This window comes from Ambystoma mexicanum, chromosome 9 (assembly GCF_040938575.1).
Source record: "Ambystoma mexicanum isolate Mex_15411 chromosome 9, UKY_AmexF1_1, whole genome shotgun sequence".
NCBI classification, from domain to species: domain Eukaryota; kingdom Metazoa; phylum Chordata; class Amphibia; order Caudata; family Ambystomatidae; genus Ambystoma; species Ambystoma mexicanum.
The window spans coordinates 105610700-105628330 of record NC_090931.1 but is presented as its reverse complement, the minus strand read 5'-3'; the positions used below and the strand labels follow the sequence as shown (position 1 = coordinate 105628330).

At 44.8% G+C, this 17631-nt stretch overlaps 1 protein-coding gene across 1 annotated transcript in view; it reads left to right on the top strand.

The window, feature by feature from the left end:
* Positions 1 to 17631, top strand: part of ANKK1 (ankyrin repeat and kinase domain containing 1) — a 161446-nt gene that overhangs the window by 66577 nt on the left and 77238 nt on the right. The window contains exon 2 of the mRNA XM_069614239.1: positions 14579 to 14873. Within this exon, the coding sequence (XP_069470340.1) occupies positions 14579 to 14873 (295 nt within the window). The remainder of the gene's footprint in view (positions 1 to 14578; positions 14874 to 17631) is intronic.

Here is a 17631-nt window from a genome sequence, read left to right as displayed (position 1 = left end):
TATGCAGTTGAAATTCAGGTTAAAGAGGAAGTCACCATCCCAGAAAGGACCTGACAATTCTCCCTGGAAGTGAAAGTTAAAAGGGGACAAGAGTTGAAAATCCCTGATGCTTACATACATCTAAATGCTTCTCTCCAACAGCAAAGGTTGGGGATAAACACAACACCATTAGTCAACATAGAACATGACACCATTCCAATAGAGGTGGATAACAGCGACTTAAAGAGTATTACTCTAGCCGCAGGCACCATTATTGGAATGGCGGTTGATGACCGACATTTTTCCATCGACTTAGTAAATGAACTGTTAGGACCAATCCCCAAGGACTGTTTTGACAGTGACAGTGATGACAATACAACACCAGACAGGATCTTTACCCGGCATGGGGGGAACTTCCTGGTGTACACTTCCTGCCCCTATGGTAAGGAAGATGTGACTTGTGACTTCAGGAGGGATGAGGTGATTTTCCAGGTCCATGAGGGCTGCCTTTCCCACCTGAAGCCTCCGGTCCAAATCAGCACTCTAACCAGGGACTTCTCCACCCAGCTGGAGGAGGCCGTGGAGATAGCCAAACCAGAAGTCTTTCCAGGCTTCAGGCAGATGGTGGAAGAGAGAGTCAACCTAGCTGATGCCTGTGTGACTCTGGAACAAAAGCAAAAGTTGAAACAAGTTTTCTTGGATTTCCAAGATCTCTTTGCGGTAGACTCATATGACTGTGGTCGCACTGACATCCACACAACAACAATCCCCACGGACCCTGGCATGACTCCTGTGTTTGTGAAGCAATATCGCTTGCCTCTCGCATCAATGGAGTCCCTTACTGAAATAATTAAGAACCTTGAGTCCCGGGGAATAATCCGTCCAGTCCACAGCACCTTCAATAATCCGGTGCTGGGAATATTGAAGCCAAACGGCCAGTGGAGACTCTGCGCCGACCTTAGGGAGCTCAACAAACGGGTCCATACTTCCCGATGGCCTCTGCCCTACATTGACCAAGGTCTGGCCCAGATTCAGGGGTCACAGGTATTCACTGCAATAGACCTGACCAATGGATACTGGACCGTGCCTGTCAGTAGGGAGGACCAATACAAGCTGGCTTTTACCTTTGGGGGCCAGCAGTACACATGGACCCGGACTCCCTTCGGATACCTCAACTCCGGCAATGAATTCAACATTTTCCTACATAAGGCCATGCCCGACCTGGGTGCGAGGGGTAACCTGGCTTATGTAGATGATGTCCTCATCAAAAGTTCATCTGTGGAGGAACACATAGCGGAGATCCGTTATGTTCTGACACAGTTGAGGGCCGCCGGAGCAAAACTTTCCTTTCAGAAAGCACAGTGGTGTAGAACCCGTGTTAACTTCTTGGGGCATGAGATTACTCCTCAGGGTCTTTGTCCCCAGGAAAAGAAAGTGGAAGCACTTCAGAAACTGAAAGACCCCACAACTCTGCGGGAACTAAGGAGCCTCCTTGGACTGACTAATTACAGCAGAAAGTTCATTGAGGGCTACGCAGAGATCACCAGACCCCTGATTCATCTCCTGAAGGGGGGGGTCAAGTGGGAATTGGGTCCAGAACAAGCCGAGGCAGTAAAACAACTCAAAAGAAGCCTCTCACAAGCGCCTTGCCTAGCTTACCCGGTCAGAAACAAGGAGTTCTTCCTGGAGACAGGGTTCTCTAATACGTGCTTGACGGCAGTATTATATCAAAAGCATGACAAGGTCAATAAAGTAATCTCCTATGCGAGCAAAACTTTATCCTCTGTGGAGGAAAAATTCAACGATTGTGAGAAGGCACTCCTGGCAATGGTGTGGGCATTGAAGAATTACCGCCCGTTTATCCAGGGGGAACACATCATAGTGGAGACTCCACACCAGCCTCTGCAATATCTCCAAAGTGACAGAATCCGGGCCGGAAATGTGAGTAATTCCCGAATTACTTCCTGGATTCTGTCAATGCAAGGCTTTCCTGTGGAGGTCCGATATGGCCAAAACAAGAAGAGTCCCCTCGCGCAAGGTCTGGCTGACTTGCATGATTGTGCCAGAGAAAACTGTCTCGAGGACGAAAGTCTAAAAATCAAGGACAACACGGAGGCATACCTTAATTCCCCACACAAAGTCTTTGAAGAGGACAAGTGTGAGGGAATGCCCACTGTCTATGTGGATGGATGCTCTTACCATGTTGACAACGACGGGGAGAAAGAACTGGTGGCTGGCGTAGGGAATGCATGGGTGAATGAGTCCCCAGAACCCTCCGCTGGATACAAAATTGGTCCCCGAAGTAGTCAGGTGGCAGAATTGATGGCTGTGCATCAGGCCATCCTCACTGCTGTCCAGCATCAACTCCACGAACTGGTCATAATCACAGATTCGGATTATGTACGGAACGGGTTCGTGGAGCACCTGGTTAATTGGAAAACCAGAGGCATGTTATGTGCTAACAACAAACCCTTGAAACATGGGAAGTTGATCCAAAACATTGATGATCTGGTCACATCGAATGGGATGACCATCTACTGGAAAAAGATCAAGGGTCATTCCAAAGTAGAGGGACCAGACAAAACTGGAAATGACTTAGCTGATCAGCTGGCCAAAACCGGGGCCATCCAAGGGGATCTAATTGAGATTGAGTCCCTGTTGGGGGAAATCCAGGTCACTGCCATCACTAGGTCCCAGACAAATGCTCACAACGACCTTTCAATTGCACAATGGAGTAAGGAGACCCCTGATGCTGATTTGATTACTGCTCAGAAGGGGGATCCAATAATTGGTAAATTTTACCAGCACCTTGAGGACCCTGAGAACTTTCCCCTGACGGATACCGATTACATTGGGAAAGAGGACCTAAGAGTGTTGATGAAATGTCCAAAAATGTTCCGAATCCAAGACGGTTTGCTGGTAAGGAAATCCAAAGCTGGCCACGATCAGTGGGTGGTTCCTACCTCATTCCGAAGCCTGATGTTAAGTCACGCCCATGATGCGGCCACCGCCGGTCATAGGGGGTTTCACACAACACTGGAAATCTTAAGAGAGGTTGCATACTGGCCACACATGGGGCAGGACCTCGACCAATACTTGAAGGGTTGTCTTGTGTGTGCACAATTTCAGCCATCATCCCTCACGCATCGTGCACCTCTCCAAAAGAGGGGGATGACACTGCCATGGTCAGATTTACAAATCGACTTTGTAGGCCCTGTGATTCGCTCGGCTAGGGGGAATAAGTACATGTTGACTGTGACATGCTTGTTTACCAAGTGGGTGGAATGTCTCCCAGCCCCAAATTGCAAGGCAGAAACTGCAGCTGCCTTGATGATTAACCACATCTTTTCCCGTTTTGGTCTACCTCAAAGGATTGAGTCAGACAGAGGTAGCCACTTCACCAGTGAAGTAATGACAAAGATGTGGGAGATACTGGGGGTCAAGAGAAAGCTGCATATTGCTTATAGACCAGCTTCCTCTGGGGCAGTAGAGAGATATAACCGGACAATTGTGAGCATATTAAAGAAGTTTGTGGCAGATTCTGGGCCAAGTTGGGATATCCGATTACCTCTGGTCCTAATGGCTATCAGATCTACCCCTTCATCTGCAACCAAAATGTCACCATTTGAGTTGATGACTGGGCGCAAGATGGTGCTTCCTCAGCATTTGCTCTACAGGACCCAAGAGCAGACACTGATAAATGCCTCCACTACTCATGAGTATGTGGAGAATTTAAGGAAACACCTTCAACATGCTTTTGCTTATGCTCAGCAGAATCTAGAAAGATCGGCTGATAGCATGAAGACCCACTATGACCTGAAAACTTCCAGGAAGGAATATCAGGTGGGGGACTGGGTCTATCTATACAACTTCCAAAGGAACCAGGCCAAGCAGCGAAAATGTTTGCCTACATGGAAGGGACCATTCGAGATCATCGACAAGATCTCCCCTGTGGCCTACAAAATCCACATCCCCAAAGGTCCTTTGGCAGAGGGAGAAGACAAGTGGGTCCACATAAACCAGTTGAAATGTTGCCATCCCAGGCACACTCTGCAACAACTGAAGGAATCCTCTGGAATCCTAGCGGGTACTGTCTCAGACTAATTCAGTTCCAATCATAAAACATACCACATCTAGTCTCTAAAATATTGTGATTTGCATGAAACTGTCTCTTAGTTATACTGTTTTTTATCAAAATAAGAATGTAATGTTTCGTCATGATGAAATGCATATGCTGTCCCACCATCTCAACAGTGGTGGAAAAACGTCTATGAGTAGGTATTGCCGCTCTTCCTTTGTCGTCCTAGGAGAAAGAAGACCTTGAGACTGGCCAAGGAGGACGATCCGGAGACCGGGAACGAAGATCCAATGGGCCCAGTGGACCGCCCAATACTCCCATCAGGACTGGCGAGGAGAACCGATCGATCAGTACCGGATGGAGAAGAAGATGCTGAACTATGCCATCTACAGAAGAGGAAGAAGATTATGCGGACAGACCGGTGCGTGGGTCAAAACCCTTGGGCACGCGACTCCCCATCGACTCAAATTCAAAGTTCAGTCGCGTGGGGGGGGCTTGTTGGGTGTCCTGACCCACGTTTAAGCTATCATGCCACAACATTTGGTGCTGTGGGCTTAGAAAATTCAAGATGGCGGAAAACCCACATGTGCGCCGAAATCCAGGAAAGCTGCGCAGTTTGTGCGCACACCAAAATGGTTGCCTCACTTGCCACCCACCAGTGCGAGAATGAAAGGCCGGGTTGCCATGAGGGAAATGGGTTGCCAAAGGAAAAACAGTAGCGCCGGTTAGCTTCAAAGCGCTTTAAAACCACCATTGGACTACCCGCACAGTAGTCTGAAACCATTGGGAATGGCAATGCTGATTGCCAAATGCAACCGAGAATTGTTGGGAATTCATTTTCTTAAATCCCAAAAATGGGTGCAGTACCAGTACTCACCACTATCCAAAAGCCGGCAGTTTAAAACCACCCTGTGTTTCTCTGAAGGCAGGCTCAAACTGTCTATTTTAAACATTGCAACACATCTAAAAACTCACTGGACACCAGCAGACATTTGGTAGAATGGAGTGTTGTGTGCCTACAAAATCTGGGAAATGAAGAGCCCAGAACAATGCTTATAACAAAACTGGCTGAGCTATGGAGTCAGCAGTTTAAGTTGCACTGGATTTAAAGACACTAAAATCGAAAATGTTTAGATTAAATGAGTGACCTATGTGTGGTGTCACATGCCTTTGTAACTGTTGAAATGTCATAGTTTTGCACTTAGAATCAGCCTTCTAGCTGCATATGTGAAAATGTTTAGTTTTATTTGAAGGCAGAAACTGGGGAAAAAAAAGTGACATTTTATCTGAAACCTGGCTTAAGGAACTGAATTCTGCCTGGCAACTACCCCCATCAGGAGTGAAACTTGAGTCACAGCTGTGTTCCCAGGCCTAGCTGCCCTTTTGCTGCTCACACTAAGGATATGCCATCTATCTGATAATTGAATTACCTGTGCTCTGCAGGAAAGTGAACAAAGCCCTGTCCTGGCTCAGGCAAAGGTTTTATTGGCAGGAGTCGTAAATGGTCGTAAAAAGTGGCTTCCTCCTGAGGAAAGGGGAGGGGCACTGCCTGTGAGAGCAAGCTGGCTTGGCAGAACTGGAAAAACCAGAAATTCAACCTTGTGCTGAGGGTAAACCACACCCCTTTGGAGCCAGAACATAACTTTAAAAAGATGAATAACTCATAGAGCGGACATGTGAAAATTTTATAAATGATACCATAATTCTTGTGATTTTTCTGCCCACAGTTTAAGAGGTTTTTAGAACCGGTGGTATGTTCAGGGGGGTGTCAGCGGAAAAGTGGGGATAACTCTAAATGTATGCATGTTAAAAATCTGAAACTTCATCAGTTAATGTCCGTACTCCCTGCGCACATGTATGTAAAGTTGGGTCAATGTCAGAAATTGCAAAATCAGTTAAAAGGTGAAATATGTGCCATTTCTGAATGCAAGCTCCCAGGAAGAGCAGAGTTTGAACAGGGGATACCTCCTGTAATGCATGATGGGTGCATATGATTATAAAACAATATGTACCTCTGCAAATATGTATTTGTTTCAAATCTAGATTTGTGTGTAAGTTGACAGGAGGAGTGGACTTTCTGCAGGCTGTAAAATGACATCACTCTGACTCACAGTTCATTCCCCAATCAAATGATAAATGGAAGTTTGACCAATTAGAAGCTGAGAGAGAGGTAGGGTCAGTGATGCTAGAACACACCCACATTCTAAACACATAAAAGCAGACAGACAGGACAGATAGGGACTTTTCAATTCCATCTGCAGCGGGACGCTCTGCCGGAAAAATCCATGCTTTACCTCCATCAAACCTCCAGAGAGCCAAACTAGAGACTTCAATCTATCCAGAACTAGAGACCCAGACCAGAGAACCAGAGAGAGCTGACCCAGATCACTGTGAAGTGCAGAGACCAGAGGCGAATTTAAAACCCTGACCAGATCCGTGATGAGGCTCATTTCACTCAAGAATATAGTGTGAGTACATAGCAAAACTGTGCAGAACCAATCTCTTAGTTAAAATAATATAATTCAATCTATTTAACCTAAGTAGAACTGCCTCCTAGCTGTCACCTGTCATTTTAGCTGCAAAATCTGCCACTTGTCATTTTGAACTTTAAAATTTGCAAAACCAAAAACGACCTTTATTTAATCGCTCATATCTCCGCGACCGTTTGTGCTAGAGTCTTGCAGTAACTTTCATTTTGAAGCTGATATCCTAGGCTTTCCTAGGACCCCAGAACGATGTGGTTCCTCTGTAGTAGCGCTCGGCGCATCCACGAATTTTACCGCGATTTGCAAATTTCTTCACGTGTAAAACTGCTGCTGCTTGCCTTCCATTTGCCAGAAATTCGTTTAACCTGCTAACTATCCCTGCCTCATTGCTAGTGTGAGCCTTGACTAATATTAACTAGATACCAATCACCCTGAACCTCTGAAAGGGAATTAAAAGTATTTTAGCATACTTTTCAATTCATTGCCAGCACATATCAAAGCAATTTGGGCCTGTGTTTTCAAACTTCTGTAGTCTAAGCTTGCTGGGGTGAACTGAATCACATTTGATTGCATTTCTGAGAACTGTGTGTTTTCCTTCCATTTCCTTGCATTGCATAAAAGGGGGGAGGGGATTGCCAGAGAAAAGTGATTACATTGTTTTGCTGAAATCATATCAAGTTGTTTTCTATACTGCATTTCATTCATTCAACCTTGCATTTCCTTGAACCTTATAAAGCATTCTCTACCACATTATACTTCTGTACCTATTTACCAGTGGGCTACCTTATCCATTTCATGTCAACTCCTTATTGATTATAGAGAAGCGTGTTAGTGCCAGATTCTCCGTTGTTGATCTTTATCATATCAGATTAAGTGTGATATTCAATTATTAATTTACTATAAAGGGTGATATATATCTATTGTTTAAATTATCAAATAAACCTTTTAAACTTGCAAAACAGAACTACTTCTTGGCTCAGTGGGGTCAGGGGGATTCCAAGAGAGGGGTGTTATATAGGGGTAGTCATCCAGAACGCATGAACTGGACCTAAAGATATATCAATAAGGGTTTTCATTCAGTATTATAGACTAGGCGTTGACTTAGCTGTAGTGTTGAATTGAATCCCCTTACAACCCACGTGTGCAAGTGGCGGTAATGGTATCTGATTTTGACAGTAATTTGGCAGAATTACCACAGAATTACCACCAAACTCGGAATCAGCTCCTTAGTTTGAAATGTACGGATGGCATTCAGGATAGAGGAGTATGACAGAGGTGTGATTTCAGGTGGTGGATGGCGTGTACCAATAACATTTTTTGATAAACTTGGGGTCGTCACCATACAGCATTTTGATGGATAATAATATCCTGCTATGCTACCACTGGCCCTGATAAATGGTACTATCTTGCTCTGCGCGCAGTGGCCTGAATTAATATTAAAGAACCACTCCCTGGACCTAAAATACCTAACATGCAGCAATGCCCTCTCTCTGTATATGACCATCGTTGCACCATCAGACTCAACCCCCAAATTCTATTCTGGGGATATAGTGTCATGAAACTGATGCAATCTTTTAAATAGCTATGGATGTATGCAGTAGGATTTACACTGTCTTCGTTGTCACTCAAAATCTCTAAACTATTGGCTTTGACAATGTTTGTTTCATCTTCTAATTTTGGAGTATGACGGAGCTGATGAATTTAGCACTTGGGTTGTGATTTGGCCTGCCACGTTGTACTTGTCTTACTCGGAACACACCCTTTGACACACCGGTAGCGTGGAGTCCTTGGCATGACCTCAGGGAGGCTGATCCTCAGAGGCACTGCCTGAAAGTGGTGGAGCAGGTTTGCCAATTGCAGAGGTTAGTCAGGCTGCGAGATGATTTATGGTGAGAACAAGGAAGCAACAACGAAAGTATGCGTGTTTGTGTGTGCGCATGTGCGTGTCTGTGTATGTATGTATGTGCCTGTGTATACAGGTGTTTGTGTGTGGTGTCCGCGTGTGCACCTGTGAGTGTGTGTGTGCGCACGTGCAAGTATTTCTATGCAGTGTGCATGTGTGTGCTCCTGTGCGTGTGTGTGTGTGTGTGTGGGCGCATGTGGTTCATGAATCCTTTGAAAACTAGCTCACCATTTCTTACATGATCAGCATCATTACAACATGCATGTTTGGTTATGTAATAATAATTACAAAGGACAACTTCAGCCATTTAAGCAGCCTCTTAGTGCCACATCATGAATATAATTGTGCTAGGCTCCATAACGGGGCATTGCTATATTGTGCAATGAATAGACAGCCAATGACTGAACGATAGTCCACTCAGGAATCCTTGGAATTTCATTTAATTGGATATTTTCTCAGCGGCCCAACGGCGTACATCCTCTAACAACTGCATCTGTAGTTCTACATAAATAGGCTGTGGAATGCCTGTTATTCTACATTCCAAAGACTGACTCACACTAGAATGCTACACACACCTTCTGTAGAACAACACATGACTGTATATAAAAACCATTGGCACTTAACACTAACTGTATAAATGAGCTAGAAACCCTATACAGTGTTGATAACTATCAATGTCTCTTCTGGATACTGAGCGAAATAACAATCAGCCCACAAATCCACTCGCGTAACCTGGTTTAAGACATTCTCTTCTGGGTCTGCCTCTTACTTCCTCCCTTCCACTACTTTCTACTCCCACACCAATCTTCCCAGCTTAACCCTCATTCTCAATCCAGAACTCCAATTTACCCTATTCACATTCCATACTCTTCCATCAGACGTTTAAACTACTCCATGTAAATTCCCAATCACCCTCCTGGGTCTGGACCAACTCATCCTGATTTCTTCTTACATGACAGAAACGTCACTCATACTAATTCTCCTTCCTTGAATCTGCTTGTTGCCTTGTGTACATCATAGATTGATTTGTTACCCTCATTTCTCTCTTCTATTCTGTCACGCACAACATTCAGAGCAATTTTGCTCATATTAGCTCTCACAACCCAGGGTGGACACAACTTAGTATTAGGTTTTCTTCCCCTAAGCATCTTGCAGGGAGACACACCTGTAGTAGAATGGGGTGTAAACCTATACGCCTCAACTGTGTCCTTCACTGACTTTTTCCAATCTTCCCTTCCGATAGCAGTCCCTGTATGCTTTCTTTGATGACACAATTAAACCTCTCAACAATGCCATTTGTTTCTGGATGATATATTGAGCTGGCACGGTGCTTTGTACTATTTTCCTTAAAAAATCACGTTGTCTCCTCAGATACTAACTGTACTTCATTATCATCACTATAATGGAGGGATACCCTTTCCTTTTAAAAATAGCCTCCAAAAATCGAATGATATCCTTGGCACAAATATTCAACACTCATGTTGTCTCCACCCATCTGGACAACATGTCCACTAAAATAGTGCAGTATTTAAGCAGCCCTTGACTCTTCACAGGAACCACAATGTCAAACCCCACTCGCTCCCACAGTATGGAGGGAATGGTTATCAAAGTCATAGGATTTGTTCTGCTAGAACAGCCCTTTGCAGAATTCTCACACACACATTTCACTCTCCAATCATCCTTTCTACTTGCACATCTATTCATGGGTTAGCGATAGTCCACTCAGGAATCCTTGGATGTTTGTTTTATTAGATATTTCTTCATTGCCCCACCGGCGTACATCCTCTAACCACTACCACTACATTTGAATTTGTACATAAATAGGTTCTGGAATACCAAGCATTCTACATTCCATAGACTGACTCACACTGGTATGCTACAATGTCCTAAAAACCAACTATCTTTAAGGAAGAAGAGATAAGTAACAGTGTCTTACTTCTTTCTCCAGGTGGAAAAGGCATGTGGGAGGAGCTATGATGATGGCGATCAAAACTTGCATGGTTACCTGTACATGGCATTAGACTTGGCCAATAGATGATTAAGATAAAATAGTATTGGACAGAAAATGTGACCAGCCAGCGGTTTACAGATGGAACACAATGGATGATCAGTGTTGTGCAAGTTAACTGTGCTGTTGGTAGGGCAAGAAGGCTTTGTGGATCTGCGCCTCTGTTAGCACACATGCAAAGGTGCATGGCAGAGCCATGCCCAAAGCAGGGGGACATCAATGTAGGAGGAGAAGGTGGCTGAACCAAGAGCCATTGGGGTTCTGCCCCTCCTCTCCACTACTCAGAGTCCCACAGAAGATCTGATTTGTGCCCCAAGTATAAAATTGAATATATCTCTGTCCCTCCACTGTGAACATGTTTTCACAGAGGGACATTTTGGGAGGTAGAGTCCCAGGCTGTGCTCTCAAAGAAGGAACATGATTAGAATGCCTCTTTCTTTTTTTGAACTGGAAGACAATTGTCTTGTTGCTTGGCACATTCTGTTCTACCAATCGATTCTTGACAGCAAAACAACATTCATTTTCATGTACTTTCTGCTTTGCTCATCACAAAAACCCATTCTGTACACAAAAGCCACAAAACAGGCATAATCCCACTTCTCCTCAGGCCTAAATTCTCTATTAGTGGCAAGCCCTCAGGCCCCTTCATCTCCTTTTACCACCTTATTGAGGCGGGGGCATGTTACGCTCTGGACCACTTCTCCATACTTGGGATGCCCCTCCCCCACACGCTGTTACCTCCTCTTCCTGCTCCCACCTCCAGTTATAAAAAGGTAATACTGTTCAGAGGACATCTACATGTTAGGCCCCAATCCTTGACCGATCTGTGCACTAGAGTTGGCCATTGTGTGACCCAATAGCTGCCATCTTGCAGGGCCAATACACACATTTGAGATTCAGCAGTAGATAATAAACGTACCTGACATCAGACACGTATTTAATGACAATGGTGCTGTTGCAGTGCCTTGAATTGTGTACATTTTAGGGTGAACTGCTGTAGGTGACGTAGCTGTGTCTCTCGTACGATTGCACGAATCAGGCAGAACTCCACGGTGGCCGTTTCACTACATTTTTTGCAGCATTTCTTTTTATCCGGGAGCAAGCCCCCCATTCACCCTTCTACAACTCCTTGACCCCACAACCCTAAAATGCGAGCTAATATATATATCCTTACCCTGTACCCCCCCTTAAAAAATGCAGCAGAAATTCAGTTAAACATTTGTTTCACTTAATGCAGTAAAAAGGCTGCGGTGAGTTGTGCAGAGACCCATTGTCACACGATGTAACTGAAATAGGAAGTGACTTTTAGTTGGGTCTATTAGGTGGCGCTTGGGCCATCTGTAAGCCGAAACCATTGCATTAGAGTACAGGTAGTGAGTAATAGCATATCAGCAGGGACACAAAGCTTGCAGGTGTTGTTTAGTTATTTTCCCATCCATTCACTGCCCATGGCCATGCTAATCCCAATTGCCATTCTCAACCAGTTCCTTCCCCTCCCCTCCAAAAACACGTCCTCGTGGGAACTCTATGGGTTCATTTTAATCTAGCCTTACCATTAAACAGTTCACTCGAATTGCCTCAGGGTTAATGACTTAATTGGGCTGTAAAATCGCTACTGGTGTAATAAAGACATCTTAGCCAGGTCTGGCTTCAGCCACTCAATTTACAAGCACTATGCAAGCAGATTGGGAAAGCCAACAGTTTTGTCTTGCGAATAAGTACTCAATAATTTTCCTGCATTCCCCTTTTTTCCTTTGCTTTGTTATTTTATCTTTTCAAGGCTAAATGGCAGCCTGGAATACGTAAATAATGTTATTACAGGCTTGTTGTGACAGTGCTACCGCTCCATAACCAGCTATTGCGGTTCTCTTCTGACGTCACAATGCCTGCTGCTTGAGCCAGCACAGAGCAGAATTCCTGCAAGCTTTTCAAATTGCTTTCTTGTAAAATCGCTTTCTGTGACACCTTGCACCCATCAATTGATTAGGAACTGTGGGCCTAACTCCGACTATGCCAGTATGCTGGCGGTTGAGCTGACAGGATACCAGCATCTGGTATTTAACTTTAACGGCACCCAGTACAGTGTCATTGACGTCAGATTACAGGTGCCGGCGGAGCGGTGTAAATCCCCATTCATAGGACTCCATGAGAGGGGATTTGCCGTCATTACCACCACAGGCTACGCCGGTGGCAGTAACGAGGGATTTATTGGTGGGTAGGGCACTTAAATGACCTCCAGCATTTAGCTGGAGGTAACCCAGGTGCCCCTACCGGCACTCCTGTAATCGGGCAGTCCAGGAAAGTGCCGGTATCCTCGGATACCAGTACTTTTTTGCTGGACCTGCCGACTCGGAATGAGGCCCTGTGTACGGTAGTAGGTTTATTTTGTGAACTGCTGGAGTAGAACACATGAGTGCAAGAATCTGTGGTGAGGGGGCATGGCTCAGGGGCAGCGCGTTTGTCTTGGAAGCAAGACAACACAGCGCAAAACACAGGTTTGGTCCTGCGCTTAGAAACCAATCTCTGGTATTAAGCGCGTTATTAAAGAACAATTATAATAATTATAATTATGTCATTGCTTACTTTAAAGTACAAAACAATGTGTTTTATTTAACTACTAAAACTACTTTTCTGCAACACTTTAAAAGCAGTATATTAATTGTAATTTTTTTTTTTATCCAAACAAATTTATTATATGAATCAGCAAATGGAAGATCTCAGGCATTACATTGAGCAAGAGCCCCGGTTTTGAGGGGAGGTCTCTGTATGGCTGAGTGATAGGAATAAAATAGACCCTACTGTATGTAAAAAGAGTATTGCAAGTCAACTCGTCCTTTGGCCTCATTCCTCTATTTGGTCACGGAACTCCATCCTTACAACGTATGGGGAGGATAACTCAGGGGCAACGTGCTCTCTTGGAAGCAAGACGACACGGAGCAACACAGGTTCGATCCCCGGGTCCTGCTTAGAAACCTCTGGGTATTAAGCGCGTTATAAATAACCCATTATAATTATGGCAGAGGGGTCATTTATCCCATTTTTCACAGTCTTTATGATACTGTTCTTATGTTATTCAATGCCTTTTTTGGAATTTTTATTTTGTAACTTTGTGCAGTGTTCTGCAATAGTTAGGGGTCATTGTGGCCTTAATCGAAATCTCTTAAATGCATTGAAGTCTTGTCATTTTAACGCTCGATTTTCCACACCATGCATTAAGCCCTCAGGCGGAAGGCCGCAGTGGATTCACTCCTCACCATTAGTTTATATCCACTCCACGCATTCAGCCCTCAGGCGGAAGGCCGCAGTGGATTCGCTCCTCACCATTGGTTTATATCTACACCACGCATTCAGGCGGAAGGCCGCAGTGGATTCACTCCTCACCATTGGTTTATATCCACTCCACGCATTCAGCCCTCAGGCGGAAGGCCGCAGTGGATTCGCTCCTCACCATTGGTTTATATCCACACCACGCATTCAGCCCTCAGGCGGAAGGCCGCAGTGGATTCGCTCCTCACCATTGGTTTATATCTACACCACGCATTCAGGCGGAAGGCCGCAGTGGATTCGCTCCTCACCATTGGTTTATATCCACTCCACGCATTCAGCCCTCAGGCGGAAGGCCGCAGTGGATTCGCTCCTCACCATTGGTTTATATCCACACCACGCATTCAGCCCTCAGGCGGAAGGCCGCAGTGGATTCGCTCCTCACCATTGGTTTATATCTACACCACGCATTCAGGCGGAAGGCCGCAGTGGATTCGCTCCTCACCATTGGTTTATATCCACTCCACGCATTCAGCCCTCAGGCGGAAGGCCGCAGTGGATTCGCTCCTCACCATTGGTTTATATCCACACCACGCATTCAGCCCTCAGGCGGAAGGCCGCAGTGGATTTGCTCCTCACCATTGGTTTATATCCACTCCACGCATTCAGCCCTCAGGCGGAAGGCTGCAGTGGATTCGCTCCTCATCATTGGTTCATATCCACTCCACACATTCAGCCCTCAGACAGAAGGCCGCAATGGATCCGCTCCTCACCATTGGTTTATATCCACTCCATGCATTCAGATCTTAGGGGGAAGGCCGCATTAGATTCGCTCCTCACCTTTGGTTTGTATTTTACAGCTCCAGCATCCACTGCCTGATCGAGGAGGCCATCAAGATGGAGAAGATCAAATTCCAGTACATTGTGTCCATCTACGGGATTTGCGATTCCCCACTGGGCATCGTGATGGAGTACATGGAGAACGGGTCGCTGGAGGCCTTGCTGCCCACCCACAGCATCAGCTGGCAGCTGAAGTTCCGCATCATCAACGAGACCGCCCTGGGCATGAACTTCCTTCACAGCATGACGCCGCCCCTGCTGCACCTGGACCTAAAGCCGGGCAATATCCTACTGGACAACCATATGCACGTCAAGGTAAGGAGACAACGTCCTTCCAATGCAACCGATGAGCCTGTTGTTGTGACTTACCTTTTCCCTATCTGCTCTGCACAGTACGCGTGTGATGTCATGAGTGCGCGTCCTCTGTAACCAAGGCACTTCCTTATAACATTGGTCTTGAAGCTAAATTGTTTTAACTGGAAATTCTACTGCAAATAATATATTTGCAAGATCTGCCATTGGCCCTGACCCATCTTGCTGGAGGTTCCGGGGATTGGAAAGTCTGATTCCGGGCAAAGGCCTGGATATAGTGCTGAATGAATCAAAGTTGTAGGGGAATGAGGGCTTTCCAAGCCCACTGGATGCAACTGCTAATGAACCAGTGTACAGCCGGGGGGAGAGCGGTGGGGGGGGGTGACAGTGTTTGGGCAGCAACAGTTCTTTTACACCTACCGGCTGGGGAGTTATTTCCTGGAAGCCATTGCGCAATAGCCATGGAACCGTAGGTTCTGTGGGAGTCGGGGCGGTGGAGTGGAGTGGTGGTGCGGTCTGGAGGAGTGGTTTGTGGGGGGGTGCTGGTTTTTGTGATTTTCTAGCTGGGAAGTGGGAGTGTCACTGGATATTGTGGCTGCTGTTCCCCTAATTTCCCAATTATATTTCCTCAACTAAAAGTGGACCTTCCAAAATATTTCTTAAAAATTCAAGGGGCCAGAATAATCACCAGCTCGCCAGAGCTCCGATAATACGTGCTGTGTAACATGTCCTGCACGGAAACTTAATGTGTTACACAGTGTGCTTTGCTCGGGCTGATGTGAGTGCTCGGACAGACACAGCATACAATACAGCGCCTGTATGTTCCTGGGAATTGCCTATTACTACGAGGAATGTAACTCATGGAATTTCGACAAGTATCAGTTAAATTGAACTAGAATTAATTGGGATTATTTGTGAAAGTGCAATTCTCATCGTGGACAAAAAATGATTTCTTTTGGCTCAAAGATGTGAATACATTGAGATAAAAGTGTACACGGGCTATTTGAGAGGCACAGATTAACATTCACGGGCACATGCAGTGCCTCAACCATCTTGTGTGTGGAGGAACTCAGTTCAGGATACATTATTTGACTCAGAAGGTTATGGTTTACTTAGGCACCCATATAAATAGTTTCCTTCGGGGTACGCACATAAAAAGAAGCAACAGGGGAGTTGGGGGGGTGGGGGTAGCGCGGGCAAGGGAACAAAGGAAATAGAATTCGCCATTTGTAGGAATCTATATTTCACGTTCCTAAGAATTCTTTAAAGTGTGGAGCTTGTGAACTAAGGATTTGGTTTCCAGGGAATCACTGCTTGGTTCTAGAGGGTTCCCAGAGGTCTGTCTCCCATCTGTAAAGGTTCTTTTCAAAAGCCCTCAATCCGGATCTCTTTTGGATCTTGCGAAGATTTGTTGTTCGTGAAGTTCTGACCTGGGAATGTCGCTTTACGGCCGGGGACCAGTCGGCTGTCTGTACCACAAAGGATGTTTTCAGTTTGGGATGGCACTTGAGTTCAGGGCTTTCAAGGCTGGTATATAGTTTTAGGAGTTAATAGCAGTTCCATTTTTAGGGTAGATAATGAATACCCCTTATCCAGTTTCATGTTCTCTATTGTTAGGCAATACTTTGTAACTCCTTGCTAGCAGGGTGTGCTGGAGAGGGTGTGCTGGAGAGTTGTACATGTTTTAGTAAACCATAGAAATCTAACCTACATTCTTTGATCAGTGTGTACCTATTGCTTGCTGAGCTTCCCTTCATCCTTCTGGTTTTAGGGTTTGCTAGAACTGTTTTTCCCTTCATAATTAAAGTTTTAGGGTTAGCTCTAATTGTTTTTGAATTCATTTTTCTGATTGTAGGGTTTGCTCTAACCTTTTTCGTATTCTTCATTCTGATTGTAGTGTTAGCTATAACTGTTTACGCATTCATTGTTCTGATTTTAGTGTTAGCTATAACTGTTTTTCTCATTCATTGATCAGATTGCAGGGTTAGCTCTAACTTTTTTTTGCATTAATTGAATCTGATTTTAATGTTAACTTTAACTATTTTTGCATTCTTCGTTCTGATTGTAGGGTTAGCTGTAACTGTTTACGTATTCATTGTTCTGAATTTAGTGTTAGCTATAACTGTTTTTCTCATTCATTGATCAGATTGAAGGGTTAGCTCTAACTTTTCTTTTGCATTCATTGTTCTGATTTTAGTGTTAACTATACCTAAAACTGTTTTTGCTTTCTTCGTTCTGATTGTAGGGATAGCTACAACTTTCTTTCACATTCATTGTTCTGATTTTAGCTTTAGCTGTAACTGCTATTAGCTTTTTGTCCCCTTCATTTGATTGGTTGGATGATTATTGGGTTTGTAGGAATCATAAGGATTTCGGGATGTAGGTGGTAAACATGTGTTTATCCAGGATATGCTTCTATTGGTGAGTTACGTGTGGGTGATTGAAAACCAAGTGGTGTTGGCATTTTGGTATTTTTAGTTGATGCTGTGGTTTGGCTGGTTATCTTGGAGGTTCTGTTAGCAAAGGTGAAGAATCAGTGATCTGATAAGGACTGCTTCTGAAAGGTGAACTTTCCTTTGGATTAAGATGTGTTTGCCTTGTCTCTTGACACTAGCATTGGATGTTGAAAATAAACCTCTTATTTAATTCAAATTCAGACTTAACCAGTTGACAGCTGGAAACATTGTGGGAGCTTGGGAAAAAAGACCCAGCAACTGTAGGAACTGAACAATGTAATCATTGAAGCATTTGATTACGACAA